General features: G+C 56.1%; 8 protein-coding genes across 8 annotated transcripts; 6 read left to right on the forward strand and 2 right to left on the reverse strand.

The window, feature by feature from the left end:
- Positions 1-506: 506 nt before the first annotated feature.
- PHYSODRAFT_548332 (hypothetical protein) lies at positions 507-2,396 on the forward strand (the record flags this gene model as incomplete). Its single annotated transcript, XM_009534742.1, has 1 exon — positions 507-2,396. One exon carries the CDS (start codon positions 507-509, stop codon positions 2,181-2,183), a length of 1,677 nt encoding a protein of 558 aa, XP_009533037.1. The 3' UTR covers positions 2,184-2,396.
- Positions 2,397-2,549: 153 nt separating this feature from the next.
- PHYSODRAFT_515284 (hypothetical protein) lies at positions 2,550-4,340 on the forward strand (the record flags this gene model as incomplete). The annotated part of the gene is made up of 2 exons (XM_009534743.1): positions 2,550-3,740; positions 3,810-4,340. The coding sequence occupies 2 exons, from the start codon at positions 2,550-2,552 to the stop codon at positions 4,338-4,340; spliced, it is 1,722 nt and encodes a 573-aa protein (XP_009533038.1).
- Positions 4,341-4,675: 335 nt separating this feature from the next.
- PHYSODRAFT_517031 (hypothetical protein) lies at positions 4,676-6,385 on the forward strand (the record flags this gene model as incomplete). The annotated part of the gene is made up of 2 exons (XM_009534744.1): positions 4,676-5,742; positions 5,950-6,385. The coding sequence occupies 2 exons, from the start codon at positions 4,676-4,678 to the stop codon at positions 6,383-6,385; spliced, it is 1,503 nt and encodes a 500-aa protein (XP_009533039.1).
- A 1,316-nt stretch (positions 6,386-7,701) lies between these two features.
- PHYSODRAFT_409250 (hypothetical protein) lies at positions 7,702-8,199 on the forward strand (the record flags this gene model as incomplete). The annotated part of the gene is made up of 1 exon (XM_009534745.1): positions 7,702-8,199. A coding segment is annotated over one exon (498 nt), but the record flags the coding sequence as incomplete, so codon positions are not given.
- Positions 8,200-9,557: 1,358 nt separating this feature from the next.
- Positions 9,558-18,644, forward strand: PHYSODRAFT_518018 (hypothetical protein; the record flags this gene model as incomplete). The annotated part of the gene is made up of 5 exons (XM_009534746.1): positions 9,558-10,280; positions 10,587-12,812; positions 12,882-13,147; positions 13,199-14,915; positions 15,426-18,644. The coding sequence occupies 5 exons, from the start codon at positions 9,558-9,560 to the stop codon at positions 18,642-18,644; spliced, it is 8,151 nt and encodes a 2,716-aa protein (XP_009533041.1).
- Positions 18,645-18,707: 63 nt separating this feature from the next.
- PHYSODRAFT_515489 (hypothetical protein) lies at positions 18,708-21,805 on the reverse strand (the record flags this gene model as incomplete). Its single annotated transcript, XM_009534747.1, has 5 exons — positions 18,708-20,122; positions 20,600-20,917; positions 20,988-21,042; positions 21,114-21,264; positions 21,531-21,805. 5 exons carry the CDS (start codon positions 21,803-21,805, stop codon positions 18,708-18,710), a joined length of 2,214 nt encoding a protein of 737 aa, XP_009533042.1.
- A 230-nt stretch (positions 21,806-22,035) lies between these two features.
- Positions 22,036-23,586, reverse strand: PHYSODRAFT_515881 (hypothetical protein; the record flags this gene model as incomplete). Its single annotated transcript, XM_009534748.1, has 1 exon — positions 22,036-23,586. One exon carries the CDS (start codon positions 23,584-23,586, stop codon positions 22,036-22,038), a length of 1,551 nt encoding a protein of 516 aa, XP_009533043.1.
- Positions 23,587-25,431: 1,845 nt separating this feature from the next.
- On the forward strand, positions 25,432-26,016 carry PHYSODRAFT_515952 (hypothetical protein; the record flags this gene model as incomplete). Its single annotated transcript, XM_009534749.1, has 3 exons — positions 25,432-25,632; positions 25,729-25,824; positions 25,867-26,016. The coding sequence occupies 3 exons, from the start codon at positions 25,432-25,434 to the stop codon at positions 26,014-26,016; spliced, it is 447 nt and encodes a 148-aa protein (XP_009533044.1).
- Between the last annotated feature and the right edge of the window lie 1,021 nt (positions 26,017-27,037).

A 27,037-nucleotide genomic window follows, 5' to 3' on the forward strand; every position in this document is an offset into this window, starting at 1 on the left:
GTCGCCATGTTGAGTGACGCAAAATATGATCAGTCCGGGGTGTGCGTTTCTCGCGGCCGAAGGTTTTCCTCGCCCGAGGGAGCCCAGTTCCTCCGCTCGGTATCCCGTTGGTGCAGGCAGTTAGACTTGAACGCTGTATGTAGCTGGATAAGGCTGGCCCGGCCTTGCGCGCTGTTCGGGAGGGAAGACACGCCGAAACCGTTCAGCCGACACAAACGGTGCTTCGCACGGTAAAGCCTGACCACACGCTGCCGAGATCGACTATCCTGGTTCTGCGTTCTAAACTTGCTTTAAAGTCTAGACACAAAACACTTTCACCATACCTGAGTATAGCGATAAAATCGACAGTTTATACTATCGATTAATGCAGGTCTCCGCATTTACATATTTTAGACCAATGGCCGCGCTCCCCTGCTGGTGGTCTGCCCCGCCTCCTGCGCGATTGTTCATTTTGGAACTGGTGACCACCAGCACAAGCCCCTCGCGCCGTCCGCCCCCCCTTCACGATGGCCCTCACCCGCGCCTCCGTCGCCGCCGGGCGCATGCAGGCCGCCTCGCGCTGCCCCTTCATGCACGCGCTGCCCACGTCCCGCGCCGCGCTGCTGCCCAACATCTCGCAGCTGGCCAAGATGTGCCCGCACATGTCCTCGGTCATGGGCGCCGCGGCCGCCGGCGGCAGCAGCTCGCAGGCGCACGCCACGTCCACCACGTCGCACGCCACGCTCAAGCGCATCGCCGAGCTCAAGAAGAAGGCGCAGCAGCAGAAGGCCGCGCAGCTCGGCGGCCCCAAGCCCTACTCGTCCGCCGTGGCGCGCTTCCCTACGGCGGCCACGCGTCAGAACCGCGTCGGCGGCCTCTCGGCCACGCAGTACGAGAAGGGCTTCGCGCAGACCATCGAGACCATCAAGCGCGAGGGCCGCTACCGCCTGTTCGCTGACCTGGAGCGCAAGCGCGGCAAGTTCCCGCGCGCCACGCACCACGAGGACTCGGGCAAGACCAAGGAGGTCGTCGCCTGGTGCAGCAACGACTACCTCAGCATGGGCCAGCACCCCAAGGTCATCGCCGCCATGCAGGAGTACCTTATGAAGTCGGGCGCCGGCTCGGGCGGCACCCGCAACATCTCGGGCACCAACCACAACCACGTGCTGCTCGAGCGCGACCTGGCCGACCTTCACCAGCAGGAGGCGGCGCTGCTCTTCACATCCTGCTACGTGGCCAACGACAGCGTCATCAGCACCCTCACCAAGATCTTCCCCGACCTCATCATGTTCTCGGACAGCCTGAACCACGCGTCCATGATCCAGGGTATACGCCACAGCGGCGCCAAGAAGTACATCTACAAGCACAACGACACAAAGGACCTCGAGGAGAAGCTCAAGATGGCCGACCCCAACGCGCCCAAGCTCATCCTCTTCGAGAGCGTCAACTCCATGGAGGGCACGGTGGCCCCGCTGCACGAGATCTGCGACCTGGCCGACAAGTACGGCGCCATGACCTTTAACGACGAGGTGCACGCCGTGGGACTGTACGGCAACCGCGGTGCCGGCGTCGCTGAGCGTGACCACTGCCTGGACCGTATCACCATGGTGACGGGCACCCTGGCCAAGGGCTACGGCATCATGGGCGGCTACGTGGCCGGCAACGCCGCGCTCGTGGACGCCATGCGCTCGTGCGCCTCGGGCTTCATCTTCAGCTCGTCCATGCCTCCCATGCTCGCCGCCGGCGCCCGCGCCTCGGTAAACCACCTGAAGGAGAGCCAGGTGGAGCGTGCCACCATGCACGCCCGCTCGCAGGAGCTCAAGAACAAGCTGGTGGACGCCGGCTTCCCTCTGCTGCCGAGTGTGAGCCACATCATCCCGCTGATGGTGGGCGACGCCGTCAAGGTCAAGGAGGCCTCGCGCATCCTCATGGAGAAGCACCGCATCTACGTGCAGCCCATTAACTTCCCGACCGTGCCCCGTGGCGAGGAGCGTCTGCGTCTGACGCCGCTGCCGACCCACTCGGACGCTATGGTGGAGGACCTGATGACGGCTCTGGAGGACGTCTGGACCACGCTCGACCTGCCGCGCCACTTCGTGCCCAAGGGCGAGTACCTGCCCAAGGTGGAGTGGGCCAACTCGCCGCTGGAGATCGCCGGCGAGTTCGTGGTCGAGTCGGCTCAGGAGGCTGCCTGCGCCGCCTAAGTGGCCCCCAATGCGGCGTTGCCTCGCACTCCGTTAATGGAAGAGCCCGAGGCCCATGCCGCCGCCGCCTATCCAAAATCAACCACACAACATTATGCGTAACGAGTAGGATGAGGAACCAAAAGGAAGAAGAGCGTAAGTCTCGGTTAATGTATCCCCACGATCCTGCTTCTCCAGAAGGTGACAAGCAGGACCAGGAAGTTCCATCCTATCAACCATTACAGTCCCACTGGTGTGTCCTCCAAGTCGTCTGTATCGTGAGCTTCCAGTATTAGCCCTCACCAAATCAGCTGCCAGGCTATTCGTATTTGGACTTCTTGTTGAGAAGTTCTCTTCTCAAGCGCCAAGACACTTCAGTGCTGACTCATGGTTACCCCTTCCGTCGCACCGCAGCCACAGCGTCCAGTGCGCGGTGCCAGCCCCACAAGGCGATTGAAGAAGCCCAAAACCGTGCTGGGCAGACTCAAGCACGTGTGGAAGTCGACCCAAGTGAGCCACCGAGGACAGTACTCCATCGAGAGACTTCTTGCGTTGGGGGAATACACGCAGCGCACTTCAAGACTTCGAGTGCTGCTCGTGTGTCTGGGTTCTCCGTTCCCCATGACCGCCTTCGTTTTGCTGGTAGAATGCGTACCGCTGCAAGACCCGAGCGTTGGGTGGAGAGAGAACTACGGTCTTTGGATTCGCAGCGCTGTCATCTGCGGCGTGATCGCGGCCACGATGCTCGTGGAGCTGAAGTATTTGATCGAGGGCGTCAAAGTCTCCATACGACAGGCAGGTTTCGTGCTGGTTTGCGTGATGGTGGTGGATTCTACGCTGCTGATGACCGCAGCGGCCTACTTGGTGTTCCCAATCCCGTTCATGAGTCTGTTGATGGTGCCTCCGTTGCTCGCGATTGTGGCGGTGGCGCTCCGAGTTTCGTTCGGAGGTGACGGGTTCAAGAAGATGCAGGAGCACCCAGCGCAGTTGTACGGCTTCGTGCTCTTCATCTTCGCTCAGGCGCTGACGCTGGTCGTCTACCCCATCTACCAGGTGCTGTTTAGCGCCTCCGTGAACACGCACTTTGAGCTCAGCGTTATGATGCTGCTCCCGATTGTCAAGATGATGGTCAAGAACATTGTCGCGTCGAGCATCTACTACATGGAGGACATGCTACCCGAGTCGGTCATTTTCACTGTCGACTTCTTCAATGCTGTCTATGTGGCCACTTGCATGCGCCAGGCTTCGTCGGTCTTTACGGTAGCGGCTATCATGTTCGTTGACGTGTTTCATACTGTCTACGCTCTTCGGAGACTGCGCCATACTGGGATAGAGATCAAACGGCGACTGAATCATGACTTGGGCAGCAATATTACTACCCTGGATCTGTTGGAGGTTGGCTGCTCGTTGTGCCAGCACCGCGACAAGTTCGAGAGGCAGGAGCTCTCGCAGATCCAATTGCGTTCGTGTCTCCCTCATACGCTCTCCTCGACTGGCAAAAGCACCATCGCCCGGTTGGAGAAGTACCCACTCAAACCTCCTATTAAAGCGCACCGACGACGCGCCTTTAGTACGAGTGTTGTACCGATAGACAACAGCACTAGCGCTCCACATCTGTGCCAACCTGTTCAAAGTGCAGGATGGAAGGCTGCAAGACAAATTGCTACCAAGGCCTACGCAGTTTCGGTCATGAACAGTATCACCACCAAGACATCGCAAAAAAGCACGGCCACGCGGACTCAAAGCGTCATTTCGTCGTATTCAGTACCCCCATCACGGATTCTCCAGCGAACGCTGGAAATTATGTTCATGACGGAGTGTCTCGTTCTCACCGAGTACTTGGAGTCCTTCACACCAGCCTTCTACGTCAACTTCCTGCTCATCATGGTTCGACTCCCGAGCGCGCAGTACCACACAGAACTCGACGGCATCACACAAGACAACGTGATGGATACGCTGCTGCCGGTCTTCTACTACGGACTACTCGAGCTTCTGTCATTTTTGCTCCTCGTGTTTGCCATTCGACGTACTATTGGCATGGATGCACTGTATCACCTAGCGTTCGTGTTGGAGACGCAGACGTCGTTGATCCAGAGCAAACTGATCGTGTGGATGCTGCTGACGCTGACGTGTCGAGTGGTTCACTATGGTGAGTTAGTGAGAGCTCTCCTTGACTAGCTTCAGCTGATTATGTTGTTGCTATTTCCCAGGTTTCGACTTCACCTTCCAGTTTTCGTGGACCAACGCAAGTATCTAAGTGATACCTACAGATTAAAAAAAACTTACAGATTAGCATGTAGATATTGTTCATAGCTTCTTCTCGATTTGTCATGTGTCTGTGGCTCTACAAATAGTGTCCGGCATCAGGAGAAACTATTTATTTTGTTTCTCACTTCGCCTATAATTGTAGCACTTGAACTCGTCATTGACTGTCATTTTGGTTTGATGCCATGATGGCTCCACCCCAGCCACGACGTCCAGGGCATGCTCAAGTGCATAGACGAGCAATGCAGATGCCCATTAAGATTCTGCTAATCAAACTCAGACGGGCGTGGATGCGGGTGCAAATAAGCTATCGAGGCAGGTACTCCATCGAAAGGTTCCTGTCACTCGAAGAGTACATTCGACGGACATCACGCGCTCGAGTGTTCGTGGTGTGCCTCGGTACCCCATTGCCCATGGTCGCCTTTGTTCTGTTGGTGGAGTGCGTGCCACTCCAAGACCCAAACGCTGGCTGGAGCGAAAACATCGGCATCTGGGTACGAAGTGCCGTCATTTGCAGTGTCATCGCCTTCACGATGCTCGTAGAGCTCAAGAACTTGATCGAAGAGGTGGCGATCTCAGTGTTGCAGACGATTTTCGTCCTGGTCTGTGTGGTGGTGGTGGATATCGCGTTGTGCATGGCTGTAGCTGCTTACTTGGCGTTTCCCATTCCATTCATGAGCATTGTCATGGTGCCCCCGTTGCTCGCTATTGTAGCCATTTCTCTCCGGATAGCGTTCGGTACCCAAACTTTCAAGAAGATGGTCTCCCACCACGCCCAGATATTTGGCTTCGTTCTGTTTATCATGGCTCAAGCGGCGACGCTCGTAATTTACCCAGTGTACCAGGTGCTCTTCAACGCAGTGACGGATACGAAATTCGAGTTACCGGTCTTGTTTCTACTGCCAATCATCAAGATTCTCATGAAAAATGTTGTGGCTGAGAGCATCGACTACATGGAGGACATGATGCCCGAGTCGATCATCTTCACCGTGGACTTCTTCAATGCCGTGTACATGGCTACATGTATGCAGCGAACGTCGTCGACCATTACAGTGGCGACCGTGATGGCCGTGGACATTATTCGCTCGGTTATAACGCTGCAGAGTCTGTATGGGACGTCGTACGAACTGCAGCGGCAGGTCAACCGAGAGATGCGGTGCAGCGGTGAACGGTTGAATCTGCTTGAAGTGGGCTGCTCAATCTGCCAAAATGTCGACAGATTCGCTAGACAGGAACTCTCGAAAATTCAACTGCGCTCATGCCTGCCTCATAAACTTTCCCAAGCTGGAAAAATTCAGCTTTCTCGGCTGGAGAAGTTCCCTTTCAAGCCAGCCGTCAAGGCTCACCTCCGCCGCCTCAGTAGCTTGGCAGTTTTATCCATTCGCAGCGTAGATATGGCCACGGCCTATCTGAACCAACGATCTCAAAGTTTAAGACGGATGTCCTCCAGACGCCAGAGTGCTAAGGTTTGTGCGGGGGCACCGATAAGCAGCATCCCAGTAAGATCATCCCAGCAACACAGCGCATCCAGAAGAGCAAGCGCGAATTCCCCTCATCCGACGTCGCGCATTCTCCAGAGAACTCTCGAGATCTTGTTCCGCTCGGAGTGCCTCGTACTGACCGAGTACTTAGGGTCGTTTGTTCCCATTTGCTACGCGAACTTTGTGTGCGTGATGGTCCAGCTGCCAAGCGTCCAATACCATACAGAGCTAGACGGTATTACTCCTGCCACCGTTCGAGATACGGTGCAGTCCGTCTTCACGTACGGAGGGCTCGAGATCGTGTCCTTCCTGGCACTTTTGGTAGTGATCCAACGCACGATTAGCCTGCGCGCGTTATATCACTTGGCGTTCGTGCTGGAGACGCAGATGGCCTTGGTTCAAAGTAAACTGACGGTGTGGATGCTGCTGACGCTGACCTTCCGGGTGGTGCACTACGGTGCGTTTGCAGATAGGTAACTAACTAGCTGGTAAATTGACATTTCTCACTCACAAGTTCGTGTTTTTGCTTTGGCCCGGTGGTGCTAGCAGGTTACGACTTTACGTTTCAGTTCCCGTGGATTAGCAACGAGGCCAGCAGCATTTCTTGAATTCATTAGGACTCGCAGGAGTATTGTGGGGGATTTTCTATTCTGCCAAGATCTTAGCCAATTTTGAATAAACAGAGTGCACCCTTAAAAATTAGGAGAATTCTTGGAACTGGTATTCTTCATTCCAACTGAACGTGAAGGACATCGATGTGATGATGAGGTATATTGGACAACTTCTCCTAACGAGGATTGAGTCCTAACAACCCTACTGCCGTGGTTTAACCCTCGGCCGCTTCCTCTCCACTATTCCCTTGTAGGCGTTGATCTATTAGCGCCTCTGTTGCATCTGTGTGCGTGTTAGACCACTCAAGCATACATCGCGACACAAGTGTGTCGATATGTGGGAATCTTGCCTGAATTGCCTCTGGTTCGAGGTCGTGCGTCAGCTCTTCCTCCGGTACTGTCAAGGCCAGGCTGCGCGCTGCAGTGTTCCCCGACTTGCTCAAGAGTGTCCATGACGCGACTCGCACTCTGTCCGCGGTACGTCTGCACTTGAGAAACCACATTTGTAGTCGTCTTGCTTTTGGTGGCGCTCGAGTTTTAAGTACTCGCAGGATCAGCTCGTTGTCCCCAGCGACATGGATGCCTCTGAGTCCACGTGTGTCTGCAGCGCTGCGCAGATGATAAAGGGCGACAAAAGCAGCAATATTGTGAGTGCATGATGGCGATGGGAGTGAGAAACTTGTTCCCCACAGGCTCCCACTTAGTACGCCATGACGGGCAAGTACTGCTCCGGCACGCGCCCCTGCATGTGGAATTCCTTTGTATCCATGAAAGAAGCCCACCACATCATTTTGTAGTGCCACCGCGTGCACGGGGCACTGCGACGAACGTGAAGGACATCCACGGACACAAGGAGCTGTAACGAAAACAATTTTTTGCAGGTTCGTGTTTTCTACGGATGGTACATCTCACATTCGTGATGTAGAAGAAAATATATCTAACCCAGCGCAAGTTTGCACTATTTTACCTCTTCATGACACTTTTGCTTACACTTTTTCTTACATAGCAAAACAAATATTCAAACCATAAATTTATTCATGTGCGTCAGGCCAAGTGGGAGCTATAACGGGCATCATAGCTCTGTCTACGCCATCTTATCAGCACTTTACATTTACATGTTTGTCGTGTTGGAGCCGGGATGGAATCCTCAAGACAAGAAAGCTCGGGGGTAATGAAGTTCAAGTGGCAAGATCTTCCAGGACTCTGTGCACCAAGCTTAGGCGGGCTTGGGTGTTCCTTCAAGTGGAGAATCGTGGCAGGTTCTCAGTTGAAAGGCTACTGGCCCTCCACGAGTATACCAGGAAGGTCTCGCGCGTTCGGGTGTTTCTTGTATGCGTTGGGACTCCATTGCCGATGGTAGGATTTGTACTCGCGCTCGAGTGCGCCCCCCTTCAAGACCCGAATGCTGGATGGGAAGACAACTACGGTCTGTGGATACGCTGCGTCGTCATCTGTGGTGTCATCGCCTACACGATGCTCGTGGAGCTGAGGAACGTAGTTGAGGCTGTGGCGATATCTATTAGACAGGTAATTCTTGTACTGATCTGCGCCATGATCGGAAATACGACGCTGTGTATGGTTGTTGCTGGAAGTCTGGCGTTCCCGATTCCGTTTGTGAGCGCCCTGATGGTGCCTACACTGCTGGGAATCGTTGCTGGGTCCCTCAGACTGGCATTGGGCCAGCAAGGCTTCAAACCGTTGCTTGGACACAGTGAGCAGCTTTGGGGCTTCGTGCTCTTCATATTCGCTCAAGCGTTGACACTGGTCGTGTATCCGGCCTACCAAGTGCTCTTTCACGCCGTTGTGAGTACGAGATACGAGCTTCCAGTCATGATGCTGCTCCCGCTGATTAAGTTAGTCACGAAAAACATCGTCGCGTCCAGTATCCGCCACATGGAGGACATGCTGCCGGAAGCCGTCACCTTCACCGTCGACTTCTTCAACGCTGTGTATTTGGCCACGCGCATGCAGCAAATGACCTCCCTCACGACCGTGTCGATTGTTATAGCCTTTGGCTTGGTGAACACAGCGCTGGCGTTGTACGAATTGTACCAGGGGGTTGTGGCCATCCGCGGCCGCCTGAGTCGCGAGGCTGGCGTGGTCGTGCATGACGTTGCACTGCTCGATCTAGGACGCTTCATATGCGGGGAACACGACAAGTTTGCTAGGCAGAGACACTCTCAGATCCAACTGCGCTCGTGTCTCCCTCATACAATATCGCAGTCGGGGAAGCAGATTGTTCACAGCCTGGAGAAGTTCTCACTGAAGTCAAGCACCAAAACTCTCTCTCGTGCGGTTAGCGAGGAGTCGATGCTAGCTCGAATTAGTGCCGCATATCCTACGAACGCCCCCCCCACCATCCGCTGGAACGCGACCAATGGACTCAGCTCTAAGATATACGCTCAACCATCACAACACCCATCACAGGACAAAGTTTCCTTTGGGAAGCGCCACGCCGGCTGCGACCAGCACCCGTCGCGCGTCCTGCAGATAACCCTCGAGGTCTTGTTCAAGTCGGAGTTCCTCGTGCTCAACGAGTACTTGGAGTTCATCACCCCGCTTTTCTACGCGGGCTTCGTGCGCGTCATGGTGCACCTGCCCAGCGCTCAGTACCACAAAGAGCTCCAGGGGATCACGCAGGAGAACGCTCTACAGAGACTGCAGTCAGTCCTGCTCAACAGCCTACTCGAGTGCGCCTCGTTCCTGCTCGTCGTGAGTGCCATCCGACGCGTCACCGGGACGGGGGCGCTGAGTCACCTCGCGTTCGTGCTGGAGACGCAGAGGGCGCTCGTCTGGATGCTGCTCACGCTCACGTGCCGCGTGGTGCACTACGGTGCGTCGGTCTCCTCCCTTTTCTTCTCCTACATGTAGAGCGTACTCACCTTCTCGTTCTACGTTCTAGCTGCAGGTTTCGACTTCAGCTTCCGCTTCCCCTGGCTCAAAGGCAACAGTGTCAACTTCAACTAACAGTTGCCTTTTTTGTAGCCATCTCGTCAAGTAGTTGTAGCCATCTCTACGCATCACTTCCCTCTGATCCCATGACGACCCGAGCCTGGCGATACGTGACGTTCGACGCGACGGGGACGCTGCTGCGGCCCGCGGAGCCCCCGGGCGCGACGTACCTGTGCTTCTGGGAGGCGGCTTCGGGCCAGCGATTCTCGTCCGCGCGGCGCGAGGCCGCGGCTGCCGCGCTCTCTGCGCACTTCCCGGCCGAGTTCAGTCGGCTGTCCAAGCAGTCGCCCAACTTCGGCTCGGACGGGGCCTCGGCCTCCTCCGCCTTCCCGTGGTGGCGGCGCCTCGTGCTCAACGTCATGAAGCGCGCGGACGTGGCCGACTGCGCGCATCAGGAGCAGAGCGAGCGCTTCACGCGCGACCTGTACGCGCACTTCGCGCGGCCCGAGGCCTGGACGGTCTTCGAGGACGTGCGGCCGACGCTCGAGCGGCTGCAGCGGCAGCAGGTGCCTATGGGCGTCATCTCCAACTTCGACGAGCGCCTGGAGACGCTGCTCGAGGGGCTGCAGCTGCGCGACGCCTTTGACGTCGTCACGGCCTCCTTCACCCAGCCGCATGTGAAGCCGCACGCGAGCATCTTCCACTCGACCTTCAGCCAGCTGCAGGGGCAGGTGGGGGAGGGCGCTCTACAGACGCAGCGCTTCCTGCACGTGGGGGACCACCCGAGCAAAGACTACAGGGCGGCCAAGGCCGTCGGAGCGCACGCCAAGCTGCTCTGGCGCAGCGAGCGCAGAGCCCCGCCCAGCGACGTAAGCGAAGGCGACGTCATCACCTCGTTGGTGGACGTGCAGTAGGAAGGAGAACGGAAGGAGGAGGCGTTGAACGGCTCAATATACTACTGCGCATGGCTGTCTGTAGAGGAGAAAGATTCTCGACGGTTATCTCTCCTGCTTTGGACGGACGGACGGACGGACGGACGCCTCTGAAGCGACGCCACTTGAAGCTTGAATTGAAGCTTGTTGACCCCTGGCATCTCGCAAAGCCAAACCCGGCGGAAGGGTAGAGTGCTACTACCATTGGTGATGGCGACGGAGCTACAGGAGGACGTGGCGCAGGTGGCGAAGGAGCTGCAGCGCGACGTGGAAGGCACCTGCGCGGCGGTCGTGAGTGAGCTCGTGGCCTGCGACGACCCGACGCATTGGCTCGAGCTGCTCACGACGTTGGCGGCGTCCGACGCTCTACCGGCGGAATTGGTAGAACGACTCGACTCTGAATTGCTACCGCAGGTGGTGCAGCTGCTGCTGGGTAGAGCGTTCGACCTGAGTGCGGTAGAACGAGTCAACGCGTTCTACCAGTGGACGCTCAGTGCAGTCGTCAAGAGTCTGCAGCGAGGGGAGATCGCTCGCCTGGCGTGTCTGGCCAGGATCCTGGACGCCCACCGCCGGTTCTACCTGTTTCATGGCACCAGTAACGACGGCAGCGCGCTCAATCAGGAGAACGAGGAGAACGAGGTAGAACGTCGAGGTAGATTCACTGTACCAGACAGCTCCGAGTACACGTCGCGCTACTTCCTGCGCAACCTCGAGTACTGGGGGACGGTCGGCGGCTTCTCGGCGTTGCTCGAGGTGCTGCGCTCGAGCGCGTCGTTCGAAGCCTTGCAGTGCGTTCTACGCCTGCTCTACGACGTCAAGGACCATTTGACCACCGAGTTCCTGACGCTCTACTTCCCAGAGCTGATCGACGCCGTTCGTGCCCTCATCACGAGTCTGCAGCCGGGAGAATTCTACGCGCTGTCGAGGGACTCGCTGCTGGAGGTGGTGCAGGTCATGGAGCTTATCCTGGTCAAGATCCAGCACGACTCGGACGCTGCAGCAGATTCTACCGACTCGGAGCGCCAAGTGTGCGAGCAGCGAGTGCAGCTGCTTCGCCTCGAGATCTCGCTGCGGTTCTTCCAGAGCAATTCGCTGGAGAAGCGCATCTACGGACTCACAGAGATCGTCGTGATAATCACGCGGCTGTACAACGAGCAGATCCAGGAGCAGGTAGAGCCCACCGCCGCGTCGCTCTACGCCAAGCTCAAGTTCCTGGTGGACTGGATGCATGACAAGCGGCTGATGCAGGAGCTGCTGGGGGAGAAGATGCACGTGGAGCTGGTCAAGCGCTCGACGTCGCTCTTCCAGTTCACGTCCGAGCTCGAGCGCCTCCCGAGCGAGTGGATCGACTTGGTCTGGAGCTGCTACCACGCAGAGGCAGACGCAGACGCGGAGGAGGAGTCGCGACCGGCTCAGCGCCGTCACGAGGCGTTCAGGGCGACGATCCACGACCTGCTGCTGGAGATGGCGACGTTCATGGAGCTCCCGTCGTTGAATCACCTCGTGCAGCGCATTGAAGCGGTCAAGGCCAAGTTGGACTTGAACCAACTGGGGCTCTTAGCTGCGATTGCAGGGCGGAAGCTGCTGGCGGATATACCCGACGGCTCCCCTGAGGACGATAATTCTACTCGACGGTCGCTCCGACAGAGGATTTTGATGCACCTTTGGACGGTTGTGCTCCCGTCGGTCAAGTCGGAGAACGTCCGTGATGAAGTTCTGCTGCGCATGCACGAGATGCTTCGGCTGGAGGTGGCTGGGGACGACAGTGAGGCGCTTGAGGGCGTAAAGGACCGAGCGATGGTGGACGAATTCCTTGGTTTGTGCCTGGAAAATATCCTTCGGAGGGAGAAGCTGGCGACGTCTCTGAAGCTGTTCACGCAGTTGGCCTCGTTGGTTGTGGAGGTGGATATCGCTGTGGCGACCCCGAGTCAGTGCAACAAGTCGTACGTGCAGGTGCTCCTGGACGAGATTGTCGAGTACAAGCAGCGGGTTCGACTCGCGCTAGACGCGTCCAAGTGGATCAAGATGGAAGACGAAGAGCGAGCGAAGCTGCTTGCATTGGTGGATCATGTGAATGAGATCAAAACCCGACTGCTTGCACTCCGAGGAGCGTGGATTCTGGACGAGTACAGGCAGTCCGAAGCCTCGTCGTTCACTGAAGAGCAGCTGGATAACGTGTGGCAGCTGATGGTCGTGGACGCGTTCTTGCTGGACGAGGGCGCGCTCTGCTTCCAGTGGATTGAACTCTGTATGAGCACGCCACTGCAGACAAGAGCGATCGCCCAGGAGAAGGAGAACGCGCGTCCACCTCGCGCTCTCATGCCGTTGGGCATCGCTGAATATCTCCTTACAACCAAGTTCCCAACTCTACCGGGGGATTGCATCACGCTCTCCACCTTGTGCTGCTTCCACAGTATCTTCCGTCGCATCAACCTCTTGAAAGGAGGGCTGGAGATATTCACAACAGCTGTGTCGGTAGGGGATTCTTCCCTGGTTCCGTCACCGACTGAGAGACCAAGTAGTGGCAGCAGCTCTGAGGGCGAGAAGGACGAGTCGGTGGAGCTCATGACGGGCCAACCCCTCGTCGGACTGGACGAACTCTGGCAACTCGCTGTTAAGGCGACAGACTCGGCGGTAGCAGAGGAGACGATCACTCTACTGGCGAGCTTCCACTTGGCGTTTGCCCCCAGCGTTCGGGATACGGAGCTGCCGTTCCAGTGCAAGATGCGGTTCCTCGAGAAGTGCATGGAGTTCATCGCGGCGGCCAAGGCGGACGCCGAAATGGTGCGAACGCACATGCTTCCGTCTCCACTTTCTTCTGATCAACTGGATAATGCCGATCAGAGCTATTCAAGTAAACTCGCTGCCGACGTAGCTGTCGTCAACCGCTGTGTGGATCTGCTGCGCTACTTCTTGGAGGCCTGTCGAGTAGGAGACGACTCTGCAGCCAAGGAAGACGAAGAGAAGATGCTGCAAAAATTGGAGAGCGAAGGAGTCTGCAGTACTGCCGACAGCGGCGATACTAACCGCAAGAAGACGTTCCGGATCGAGCATTTGGAAGAGCGGCTCCCATACCTGGAGATTTACCCGTCTCCGATGAAGGACCCGCAGTCTGACCCAGCCAAAGTCGGATTCCGTACGGGTCGGCGGCCGAGCTGGACGTTCCGGCAGCAGCACGCGCTGCTGGACGTTATCGTTGACGCAAATGACGAAACAGAGGTGGAAGACGCCCAAAAGGGAGGAGAAGACTCGACTTTACCTCCACGCCCAGCGAGTCGCCCCTCGGAGGCTGACAATTCTCCATTGAAAGTCGACCTCAGAGGCGAACTCATGATGACCGAAAGCCCCGTCAAGACCAACCTGCGGTCTCCATGTGTACGAGCGAATTTGCGGTGGCCTCAAGCTCCTTCACCACAGCGGGGGCCGGATTTAAGGCCTGAAGATATCGACCAAGCGCTGACCGACTTCACGTCTGGAGGTTTGAAAGACGAGCGCAATTACTCAGAGAAGCAGCAGACGAGGTACGGCATCATGAGCCAGATCCTCGCGAACCAAGGCTCGCACTTCGACGTTCTACTGGAGCTCGTTGACTGGGATGAAGCGACTTCGCAACGGACCTGGGATCTGCTCTGTCGACTGCCGACAAACAACGAACTACTGCGTAAAATGATTCGGTTGCGTAGCGAGGCGAAGGACCAAGAGGCTGGAGGAGGGCAAGTAGAATGGGCGGAGCTATTGGACGGATCGAACATCCACAGACTGCTGTATGCGCTTCGATTGGTGGAAGCGCTGTTGATACCGATCGAGACCGACGCGAAGGGCAACCAGGAGCTGAATTCTGGACGTCGGCAGTGGAGGGAGCGCTTCGTCCGCTTGGGAGGCGCCAGACACTTGTACGAGACGCTGCTGAAGTGGCCCCTGGAGACTGACAACAGTGAGGCAGGAGACTCAATCTCGCCCCAGTACGCTCAGAACATTCGAGCGACGTGTCTAGCGGCGGTGATGCGAGTTCTCAACTATTTCTTCCACTGGAGTCGCATGAGCTCGTTAGAGAAGCCGCAGCGTGATAGTTTGTCGCCTTTTGATGTTCGTCTACAGTCCTCGACTTTGCCCGAGTTCGTCAAGTCGATTGAACTGTCGTCGATGCTGCAATCGGCCGTACAGCTGACGGAGAAATTCTGTTCTCGTAAATCCGAGTCCTTCTTTTCGGAAGAAGCGGCGGAGGCGGTTTACTGCGGCGTCCAAATGTGCTGCTCGCTGATCCGCTTCGCACCGCATCTTACGATCACGGTGTTTGAATCGGAGATTGACAATGAAGTGGTTGATGATCGAATCACACTCTCGAAGTGGTTGAAGGCACTGCTAGTGGACTGTCCATCGAAATCTACACGCACCCTAGCGTTTGGAGCTTTATCCGAGATGGCGATGGCCTTTGGCGTCATGGATGTCGGCAGCCCCGCACGAGCGCTCTATGAGCCGCTCGTAGTCTCGGCGTGTTTTCTCGTATCCGAGAATTCCTTTACTGGAGTTTCGTCCTTCGCGGATGTGGAGGAACTGTTTGCATTCTGCAGAGTGCTCTTGGGCTGCAGCGCACGGTCAATAACGTCTTCAGAGGATGCGAATGAGGCTCTAGCTGATAGCCTCATCAGGAGAAGGATTCCAGGTCGACTGGTGAGGAACCTGAGTCGAATTGTATCTCAGCGACAAGAAGCTGCCGCTACGAGGAGTATCAAAAGCCCTCGGCATCAGGAAGAGGGGGTTCTGGGTGGGTATTTGATGCTACTGGCTTTGCTTACGGGCATCTCCGAGAAGATTCGCACTGTGATACTCCATTGTGACCCAAAGTGCTCATCTGCCCACGATTCCGGGGGGAAGATGATTCAATTTGTCCACAATGACCTACTTTTTGGCGATATGAGCAGCGAGCTTGCCACTCCCGTTCCTCCAATATGCAAGACAGGTATCACGCGGGAGCTCGCCCAGCGACTTCTCTTGAACTTAGCATTCCCCCAGACTTCTGTCGATATAAGCAGTCTGAACGGCGATATGATGGATTTACTGTCGTATCTTCACGACCATCAGTTGCGCGTATTGGAGACTGTGAACGCAGCAGGCCGACAATGGAATTATGCGCCGGCGGACTCGTTCCTGGATACCGAGAAGAGCACGCACCACGCTGGACTGGTGAACCCCGGGTGCATCTGCTACATGAACTCGCTGGTGCAGCAGCTCTTTATGATGCCAAGCTTCTGCCAGGGGTTGCTCGCGTTGGACTGCGCACAGATTAAAGCCGACAAGTCGTCGTCGTCGTGGCGGGAGGAGGTGGAGCAGCTCCAGAAGCTGTTCGTCTCATTGGCATACACAAACTACCGCGCGTCTGACCCCACGGCGTTCGCTCTCTCTCACAAGGACATGGACGGCAGCTCAACTGACGTCCACATCCAAATGGACGCGGACGAGTTCTTCAGCCTGTTGCTGGACCGACTCGAGATGTTCATCCGACCCAAACCTGCTACAAAATCTACAGACACTGAGTCGAGCGATGATAGTGACATAGATTTCATGGCCCGTTGCTTCGGAGGCGTCCTAGTCAACCAGATTCTTACGCAGCAGGGTAATTTATCCGAGCGGGAGGAGAAATTCTTCGCGCTGAGCCTAGAGGTGTCCAAGAAGCGGCACTTGACCGAGTCGCTGGAGCTATACGTGCAAGGGGAGACGCTGGAGGGAGAGAACGCGTACTTCTGCGAGCGCGTGCAGCGGAAAGTGTCGGCGACGAAGCGCGTCTGCATCAAGACGCTCCCGCAGACGTTGGTGTGCCACCTCAAGCGGTTTGAGTTCGACTACGACACGATGGAGAAGGTCAAGATCAACGATTACCTCGAGTTCCCCACTGAGATCAACATGTTTCCATACACGAGCGAAGCGCTTGCAGCTACTGACGGAGCTACTGCGAGTGACGAAGGCGGCAAAGCGATAATGTACGATCTTGTGGGCGTGGTGGTGCACTCTGGCACGTCAGACACCGGTCACTACTACTCGTTTATCAAGGACCGACATGATACCGACACTCAGCGGTGGCTGGAGTTTAACGATGAAGTAGTGCGCGACTTTGACGTGGACACGATGGGCGACGAATGCTTCGGAGGAGAGGAAGTGGCACAAAAATGGGATGCGCTTCAAGGCACCTACTCGCCCGTCGTTCAGATGAAGAGGAGGAGCGCCTACATGCTGATCTACGAGAGGCGGTCAGCAGAGGAGCAGTCTGTACCAGAATGTGAAGACCTGACGCTGTCCAGCCAAGTGCAGACACTCGCGACTCAGATCATGCAGGAAAACGCGCGGTTTGAGACCGTTGTGAACGCGTTTGACCCGATCTACGACCGATTCATCCACGACCTGGTGGAGAGCGCCACGAGGATGTCGGGGCAATGTGATCCTCGAGTGGTTCGGCAAGTGTGTCAACTGGGATGTCAGTTCCTGTTCGGTATCAGCTCACTACGGTGTCGAGCATCTACCTCAGCTAAACCTTCACCAGTGGTGACGAATGCAATGACTTCAAGTCACTACAAGGTCAGCGCTCGTATAGCCTTGTGGTTGTCCAGTTTTGACCAAACCCCGGACGTTGGGGTCGAAGAGGAGCAGATTCAACTCAGTAAGTGGGTCCTCTCGGAAATGGTGGCATCGCCCACCTCCTTGTCCGCGAAGCCGGCCTTGCAGCACGCAGAGAGTCAACGCACGTGGCTGTTTGACGTGCTGTTCCTCAGTCCTGAGAGCCCCGAGCTGGCCGAAAGCTGCTTCCTGGTGCTCTCAGCTGCTGTGACTGTCCTAGCTCGAGAAGCTGCAGAGCAGCGTGAAGACGCAGAGAAGTCGCTGGTGGCGTTCTTCCGCGCGTCCCTCAACCTGTTTTACTGTCGGGAGCCTCATCTAGACGTGAGCGACCCCGCCTCTGGCTGCGTCTTGACGCTCTCGATGGAGATGCGGGTGGCAGCGATGAAGCAGTTGGGCGCGTTCCTCGAGAAGTGCGTCAGTAAGGCAATTGGAGGCGCCGGGCAGGGGGCGAAGGTGACCGAAGCTCGTGCGATCCACCGTTTGTTCCTGGAGAAGCTGCAGTTCGTCGACCACCTCCTGCTGAGTCTGCAAATGTCCTGTGAAGTCTCGGAGGTCGCCACGTCTTCAGCGAGTCCCGCTGTGTCGTCGAGGGGTATCGCTCCGTTGGCGATCGAGACGAGATCCTCTTCTCCATTGCGCGAGCACGACCTTCGACTGTGCACGTTCCAGTTGGAGATCAAACTGCTGCGGTGTATGCTGAAATTTCACGACAAGCCAGTGCCTCTGCCTGTGGACTCCACGCTGTTATTCAACCACACAGCACTGAAGAACGTGGTTCTGTTTGAACTGGAAGAGATCGTCTTGCCGATTTTGACGCGCGTCATCTTTGAGAGTGAAGCTGCCTCGCCAAAGTGCGACCGTCTTGTGGCTCTGTTAATCGGGGTGCTGGAAGAGGTGAAAGACACCCATGCAGAGAAGGTATTGGCTGTATTCGGGGAACTCTTGGACACGGAAGAGATGCGTGCGGAGACTTCCGAGCAAGCAAAGGAGGTGTGGGATATCCATCGACACGTCTTCTCGCCATCGCGGGGCATCTTGGAGAGCGTGGCGTACTACCGGGATCATGGGTCGCACGAGTACACACTGCTACTGCTCGAGTTTGTGCTTCGTCGCGCCAGCAGCTCGCTGATGCTTCAAGAGCTCTTCAGGAATGAGCCAAAATTCCGTGACAGCGCGACCTGGATCCCTCAGTGGCTGGTGGACCACCTCGACTCCAACGGCACGATCCGGGCTCAAATGCGGGACAATATCGATGCAGAAGACAGCGATGCTACAAGCGAGAAGGCTCAGGGAGTTCAAGAAGTGAAGAAGTTGTTCGCTGAGGTGGAGAAGGCGTTCGGGGTGACGGTGCCTGCCTACAGTGAGGAGGTCACCCACAACGTTGATGGTGACACGGGGGCGTTGCTGATCTCTCCTCCGTCCTCACCTGCAGCTATAACTACCGAAGACGTGCTGCTGGAGGCGCTCGACCTGGACGGGGAGAACCAACACGACTCGAGCCACTCTGTAAAGCGCGGAAGTCGCTGGCTGGAGAAGATCTCAACCGATATCGGCCCCGAGCATGAAGGCGCCGAAGCGGAGGCCCACACTAGTCCGAAGCCAAACTGGACGTTGCACCGGTCACGCGAGGAGCTGTCGATGCTGCTCCGGATTGACCTCGACACGGCGCACAACAATGCGCGAGAGGCTTAGAAGGACAGTCAAACTCGATATTTTTTTACTAAACAAGTTTTCTTTGAATTCTGTAGTATGGCATTAGCTCGTGTCGGTGGCGCCTCCACTGGGTGGGCGCTTTCGCAATTGATTCGGTCGACAAGGGGCTTTTGGCTTAGAGCCCTTTGAGAATGAAGCTGAATTGGGGGTACGGCCCTTATGCCGTGCAGTCTTGGCCGACGAGCAGCGCTTTGGTCTAGTGGCGGTCGAAAGCTTCATGTTTCCTAGTAGGTCACTTCCACATGTGGCGGATCGACGCAGAGGTTGCTGGTGCTGCAGCTGTGAGAACAAACCCCTCGACGTCTCGACTTCGTCTGCACAAGCGGAAAAGTACAGGAGGCGACTTCGAGGTGACATTGCTGACAGTTCAGTGTTGCTCCAGGTTCCCCCCCCTCCCCCGCTATCGTTGCATTCGAAGTCGTCACTGCCGAGACTTGAAACGGAATGGCAGGTAGACACAGAAGGCGAACGCGGTGTCTCGGTCGCAACTCCGGAAGCGAAATTGTCGACAACCCACGGACCGACGGGTGACAGGGAGACTGACTCCGGCCAGTCTGCATCGCCTTCAGCGTCGACCAAGTAGAGAAAACTGTCGTCGTAGTCGCTCGAGTATTCGTCGCCAGTTTGCCCACCACGCGCTTTATCGCGCGGTATTCGCATGGATCCGGACGTTTGTTTAGGTCGCAGTTGGCGTGGATTCGAGGGTTGCTTGCCGCCGTGGTGGCCCCCAGAACTCGAGCTGGGCCTGGATCTCGGCATCGCACTGCGTAAGGACGCAAAGTCGAGCGAGGATACCTGGCCGTCAGCATTAGTGTTGCCGCTGGATCTGCAGCCACGACCCGAGGTGGCTGTAGGCGCCTCGTAAATGATGGCAGGCACAACCATTTGGATGGTGCTCTCGGCAAAGATCTTGTTGAGGTAACTGCTTGAAAGCGGGCGCTGGAGGAGTACTCCGCTGTTTGTCATCGAGCTTGACCCAATACTCGCAGCCACGGGGACAGTTGGGGCCACTCTCTCCATCTTCTCGACGGGGTTTTTCAAGTGTTTGCGGTGGTGTTTTTGAGGCTGGTCGGAATCAGCAGCAGAGTGCTCACTTCTTGCAGAAGATGTCGGCTTGATATGGTTTTGCTTCTGTTGCTGTTGCTGTTGCTGCTGTTGAAAGACTTGCTGGCGTAGGTCTCGGATGATCTGCTCAAGCTCCTCGTCGGTACGCTGCCGTGGCGGTGAATGCGGTTCACTCAGTGTAGTTGTCTTGGCTGTGGCAGGAGATCGAAAGTGGGTCGTCTGGTTGCTGTGAGCTGCTTCAGCGTTGTTGTTGTTTGGCAGTAATCGCTCGCCATTGTCGCTGCGAGAATCATCGGCTCCGGTATTACTACATGTAGTTGACCCATACACACTCTTTCCAGCACACATAATTAGCGAGCGTTTGGAAGGCTCTGACTCGTGATCGGCTATTCCTTCCGGGCGATCAGCAGCTTCCGACGGGCCCTCCGACTCGAGGCTTGATCTTGAAGGTCCGGCAACTTTCCTTGCCGGTCGTTTATCGGGTGGCTTCTTCGCTCTGCGGGCTTGGCCGTGGATTTGCGAGGTAGTCGGCGCAGCAAATGGAGCTGCCGGTTCTTGGTAGTAGTAGTAGCTGGCATTTCCGTCCCCCGATGCTAAAGTGTACGCTGAGGCTCCAACGCCGACGCTGCCGTTTCCGGTGCTTCCCCACCGCATGGGCAGGACGCCGAGGTGACAATCTGCGTGTGAAAACCTTCGGCCTCCGTGTTAGAGTGTTAATTAGTTTGCTATATAAATACCAAATACGTGGATGCCCAAAATTGGACGAGCATGATCTTGCAGCGTTCTCCTGGAGATTACGCTGCTGCCGTAAGATCAGTCAAAGAAGAAGTTCGGGTACTCGAGCTCGCGATAGAACGTGAACGGGTCACGATAGAACGTGGACGGATCATGCAGGAACCCGAGATCTTCATCACCGAACAGGCTAGGGTGGTGCGGCGGCCGTGGCGTCGCTACTAGCGACCATGAGTCTTCTAGTGATAAAAACGGTGGAGGCATGGGCGGGCGCAGTGGCGGTGCTGGCATCCGCCCACCCGAGCGCCAACGCCAGTGAGCCGGTTGGTGATGCATGAATTCTTGGAGACGACGCTCGCTGTCGAACTGGTTCCATGCCTCCATTCGCTTCAGGTAGGCACGGTGCTGTCGATATAGAGACTTTGGGTGGTCTTCAGAGTGCACGCTTGGGTAGTCTGCACAGAGCACATAGTTCTACAGTTAGGGGTGGTTGGAGGGTCTGCATTCAGAACACAATAGACGTACCACGCTGCAGGAATTGCTGCCACAGCTCCGCATCTTCTTGCAGCTGGTGCAAATACTACAACGGAAGACACGAAGTCAATGTTCTGCATCGAATCAATAGTCAGACACATTCCCGAGTTCTCCCACCTTGCTCGTCTGCGTGACTCGACAAAAGTCCGGGATGCTCAAGAATCCTCCAATGCGAGCAAGGAGCGGCTCTGGGAGACGGCTGAGCTCTGCATCTGAAGCCACCGAACAGGGTCCGCTCGTGGACTCAGGAAAAAAGTTGCGCTCCAGTCTACCGCAAGAAAAAGTTAGCCCTGGGTAAAAACTGAAAAACAGGATAAAGATAATGAGTTTTTTGCCGCTAACCTCCAGCCGAGGATCTCCAGGTTGCAGCGCCACGGTCCAGTGTACAGCACATGCCCCTGGTCTGGGTCTTGCTCATCCGACTGCTGCCCACGAGGCTTCACAAACTCGGACACTCTAAAAACAAATAAAAGTATCGATAACTTTAGCTGAGGCCTTCCTTGAATAAAAGGTCAACTCAAGTGAGCCACCCACTGTAGACTCAGCTGGACGCTCTCGGCGGACGATACGAAGTGGACGAACAGTTTGCCGCCCACCAGCAGCGCGCGCTCGTGAACGTCGGCGTCTCCTCCTGACGACGACGGCTGATAGCGCTGTGCTGGCAGCAGATTTGCGTCCCCTGCAAAGCTCTCGGGGCGCTGGGGGCGACGCGCATCAGGGTCGACGTCCTGCACAGTCCATCCGTGCTCCTCCAGCAGCGCTTGCACCATCCAGAGCAGCGCACCAGCAGCGGAGACGGCGGCAGTCATGGTATCTGCTACGCTTGCGGCCTGTGAGATGTAGTAGTAGTAGTACAATACTACGATGCCACTTTTCAGCAGCAACCGCTCTCTTTCAATTTTTGTTTGTGCGAGGGAGGGGGGGGGTACATGTAAGCTGTACGTCAAGTGTATTCCAAGTTTTCATTGTATAGAACTCGTGCGGTGTTGAACCCAGCCGCAAAACTATGATGTACCGCCGCGATCAGGACGGGGTTGGCTTAGTTGGTGCTATTCCTGATGTAGTACGGCGCGTCCTGGAACTCGGCCTCGCAGTACGGGAACAGCGTGTCGTCGTCCGAGGGCGTGAAGAGCTCCTTGCCGGCGTAGATCATGACGTAGCAGCCGGCGGCGGCGCACACCACGATCACCACCATGGACGCAGCCTTGTCCAGTACCGACATCTTCCTCCAGAACACGCGCAGGTAGATGATCAGCGGCATGAGCAGGCAGCTCGTCGTGTGGGCGGTGGCGCCCGTGAAGTCCACCAAGTCGAGGAACCGCTTACGCGCCAGCACGGCGCACACCACCAGAATGACAATGATGCAGATACGCAGAGCGATGTAGTGCAGCGCGTTCTTCTTGTATGGCTCGTGGAGCTGCTCCTCCGTGATCTCCTCGCCGAACTCGAGCGCCACACGCAGCTGGGACATCCGGCCCTCGGACTTCTCGATCATGCTGGAGGTCGACACCTGGCGGTTGGACATTTCGTTGGGCGTCGAGCTGCGCACGTACGATCCCTGCAGCTCCAGGTCCTGCTCCACGTTGGCGCGGTCCTCCTCACTGTTGAAGCGCACAACCTTGGGGCCCTTGTGCATGCCCAGGATGAGACGCTCAGCCATGTAGAACGGCGGCATCATGAGCGTCGAGAAGGCGATGGTAATGTGCACCTGCATGAACAGGTACGCCATCACCACAGCTCCGCGGTCGGTGGTGAAGCCAAGCGGGGCCAGGCCAAGCGGGGCTGACGTGCTCACGATCGAGTACAGGATGTTACCCGAGAGCTGGCAGCCACCGGCAGTGTAACCGGCCAGCGCAATCGCGATGAAGAAGGCAGAGATGATCAGGATGGTGATCACCACCACGCGGGGCATACGCTGCGGCTGCGAGTGCTCACGGTGGAGATCCGGGACGACAATGGCAGCACCGTAGGCCAGCGCGAGGTTGCCGAAGCACATCAGCACCTGGTGAGCCGAGATGTCGGGGGTGGGAATCGCTCCGTGGCCGCGCATCTTCCACTGGATGACAATGACGGCAATGACGTCGGCAATGACCGTGCCCATGGTGGCGGCGAAGGCCATGCCGGCACTCTCCTTGAGCGTCGGGATGAGGCACACGGGGATGACCATGAGCGCCATGAAGATGATCCAGAAGGTCTGGCTGAACGAGTCCGGGAACAGCACGTCGAGCAGCGTGCTGCCAAGCACCAGGAAGGCGCAGGGCGACAGGAGGCACACGCCCATCTGCGAGAGAGTCGTGAAGAAGCGGCCCCACTTGCCCAGGGCCCACTCGCCCAGGTCACCGTACGTCTTGACGGACGACGGCGACACGAGCAGCACTCGCGACAGCTTGAGCGTGGCGTACGTGTTGGCGAAGATCATGAAGGCCAGCGCGATGGAGGCGTACACGGGGCCGGCGCGCGCGTAGTTGGCGGGCATCGTAAGCGATCCCATGCCCAAGACCGAGCAGAAGAGGTTGAAGGACGCCTTGGCATCGTCCATCGTGAAGAAGGCCGTCTTGCCGCGCTGGGCAGCGGAGACGGTGGACACCATGGTTAGTCGAAGGTCGGGCGAGGAAGTTCGAGGGTGCCGTTGACTGGTTTCGCTGGAAGTCTCCGCTAGAGGAGAAATTGGAAAGTGAGACGTCCTGCATGCCTATCTTCTAGAGCTCGACCGACCGCCACCATTGCGCTGCATGTCCGTTGCTTTAGGGGAGCCTACCACCAGAGCCAGCCTAGCTCTGGTGGTACAGGCTCAGCCAGGTCGATCCATCGCTTGCTCGCCGCTGAATGTCCGGCCGCCACTGCCACAAGAACTCGCGGGGAAGCCTGAACTTTGACAGAGATTAACTATGTACACTGGCGAAAGAAGATGGTGGGGGGATGTGCATGGACACGTAAACGCCTCGTCTCTTTTCGGCTGTCACTTTTTTTTCGTCTACAGAAATGGATCGCAATCGTTTTGGACCAAAAAGGCACCAGCTTTACAGCTATTAATAAACATTGCGCCCCTCGAGCCGTTGACAAGAACAATGTTGTCATTATACCTGCAATCGTGCACAAAGGGCAGGAGAACTAATGGCAGTCTTTGCCGGACACCGACGGTGTCAACGCGTGCTCGATGTTTCCAGAATGATCGAAGGTTACGATGTCGTTTACAAACAAACTGTTTACCCAAACGATTTCTACATAAAAGAACCGTGCCCTTCCAAGCCTCCAAAGCGCGCTTTGAATCGTAAACCTGGTCAGCTTGAAGGCGCCTCCTCTCGTCTTCCACTTCAGCGTTAATCAGCAATTTGTTCTGTTACGCGCAACTTGTCCGGTAAAGTCACTTGACTAGGAGGTGGTATAGAATTTAAACTATATACTGGAACATTCAACACTACTGAATGTGCTGTGTACAGTACCGGTACATGCACTACAAGTGCAAAATGCGCTTTTCTAAACTTTGTGTGCGCAAAGTCGTTGTTTGTCGCCCGTTTTGTTAGAAATTCGGAACGGTTTTTGCATGCACCGACCAGCGACCTGGTTGCTGCAACGGGACTACAACTACATGTACGTCTCCGTTTGCAGCGGCAACTGAAGCACCGGAACGGTTGAGAAGACGATGCGACGCCCGGACACGGCGTTGCCATTTCGGATACTGTGCATGTATTACCTATAGATGTACACAACTGTAAGGAACTGAGTTTAGCGATCATTATTTTTGCTAATGTTTTCCTTTGTGGTGGTTGACAACCAACCACTGGTTGTATCTTTCAGCGGGTGGGAGTTGTGCCCATCCCCCTTAGGGACTGGTCGGGGAATGATCGTCTCAGTCTCGCTCGTCTCCGGTAAGCCTACCCCTAAGGTGAATCGAGCCGATGTGGTCGGTTGGCTGGAGACCGTCTTAGTTTTGGTGTGTCAAGCTGCTCGACTCAGCACCATCACACTCGAGAGCTCGCAGCCATGGAAGGCACCCTTACTGCTCCACCTGTGGGCGGCGCTGAAGCTGAAGACGCTACTGATAGAAGCGTAAGCGGCACGGACCCCAACGGGAGCGGCGTCGAGAGAGCACCCCCGCATGGTGGAGGCCGTGGTGGTCGCGGGGCAGGTCGCGGTGGTCGTGGAGGACGAGGAGCTTCGACCAGGCCAGCTGCATCATGAAGCGATGATGACGTGAGCGAGTTCTTTCGCCTCCGTTACGCAGAGTTAGCTGACAACTTCAAGAACACGAAGGACATCAAGCGCATCAAATATGCGTGGGCCGTCTTAGCATCAACACTCTCTGTTAACCAGAGCAAAGTATTCACTGACCACCAGTGTCAATCTAAGGTAAATATCTACAATGTGAAAATATCTATCGGAATGAGCCACTACTAAGTTATTAATCATGATGTGCGGTGAATATTATTTAAAGATGAAGAACATGAAGCAAAAGTGGCCGTCTGCGCGGGAAGCAGAAGGTCGAACTGGCAACGACGGACCCGTGCGGCGCCCAAATCACTACTCCATCATGAAAGACTACTGGGGTGATGCGACGGGGATGAACAACCGACCGCATCTTAGCACGGAGGACCCGGATACAATTGCTGCTGCTGGTGACGCTGCGAGCGCCGACGTCGCTGCCTTCGCCACGCCTGCCTCACCTCCCCTTCCTCAATCTCCAACGCCCCGCACCATGTCTGGCTCCACGGTGTCGTCTAATAAGCGACAGAAGCGCACCCAGGGGGAGTGTGTGGAGGCGGGTTTGAGTGCGGTTGCTAAAGGTTTTAGCGAAGGGCTAGAAGCTTTGGGCCAAGGACTTGCTACAGTCCGAAATGGGGGTGCCGAAGACATTGCAGCTGCTGTGCAGCAACAGACCGAGCTGTTCCGCGAGCAAAATGAGCGGGCTCATGCCCAAACCGAGCAACTCTTGTCGGAAATGCAAGCTCAGAGCGAGCGACTTCGAGTGCAGAATGAAACGATCCGAGAGCTACTGGATTTGATTCGCCGCGACCATTAAAATCTAGCTACACACGTTTTCTAGACTAGCTCAAAAGCTTCGGTAAAAGCCAAAATGGACTCACGTTTTCTCGAAGCAACATTTCTTAGAAAGCTTGGAGTCATCTCAGAGTTGTTCCCAGTTACAACAATATCTTCCTCTTCATCGAAGTTCACCCGCGCGTCATCTTCATCTTCGAAAGAAGTGTCATCCTTCAAACCCAACAAAATATTGTGGAAAACAATCGTTGCAGCCACAATATCCACAGCCTTCTCGACGCATTTGGTGTTAATGCAGCAGTTACCAATTCTGAAGCGACCTTTCCAGAGTCCAAAAGCACACTCGACTGTCGTCCTAGTTCGGGAATGTAGATAATTGTAGCGTAGCTGCTTGCGTGTCAAACCGGCTCCATTATTTTCCATGAACGGCGTCATGATAGCCGGACTAATAGCATATCCTGCATCTCCTAACAAGTGGGTCCCCGCTGGCAAAACGTCTTTGAAGTTGGAGCCTAAAGTAGACGCACGCCATGTTTTTTGGTCAGACCACGAGCCCGGCTGAATCTCCACGCTAGCAAAGCGCATTTTGTCGTCAACAACAGCCTGCACATTTAGCGCTGGGAACATCTTTCGACAATAGTATCCCTCAAAGTCCTCGGGCCTGTTAATCTCCACTAGAGAGCCGTCTATCGCGCCCACCACTCCTGGAATTCCACCTTTCGCTTGGAATTTGTCTTGAACTCGGGTCCATTCATGAGCATGCCGCGGAAAATGAACGAACTTGCGCAGCGACCGGCGTAAAGTCTTGAGAAATATACCAATCACGTCGATAGCCCATGACTTCGAAATTGCAAACGCAGCCGTAGTTTCTCTATAGCCACCCTGCGAGCCGAAAAAAAAAAGAAAACAAGCAACCTTCTCCTCAAATGAGTGCTCCTTCATAAATCGATCTAGCTCAAAATCTTTCAGCTCCTGACGCAGAACACCACAAAGCCTTAGAAACGTAGCTTGGCTACACGTTAGATTCTGTCGAAACCACTCGT

Source organism: Phytophthora sojae, assembly GCF_000149755.1.
Source record: "Phytophthora sojae unplaced genomic scaffold PHYSOscaffold_7, whole genome shotgun sequence".
In the NCBI taxonomy this organism is placed as follows: domain Eukaryota; phylum Oomycota; class Peronosporomycetes; order Peronosporales; family Peronosporaceae; genus Phytophthora; species Phytophthora sojae.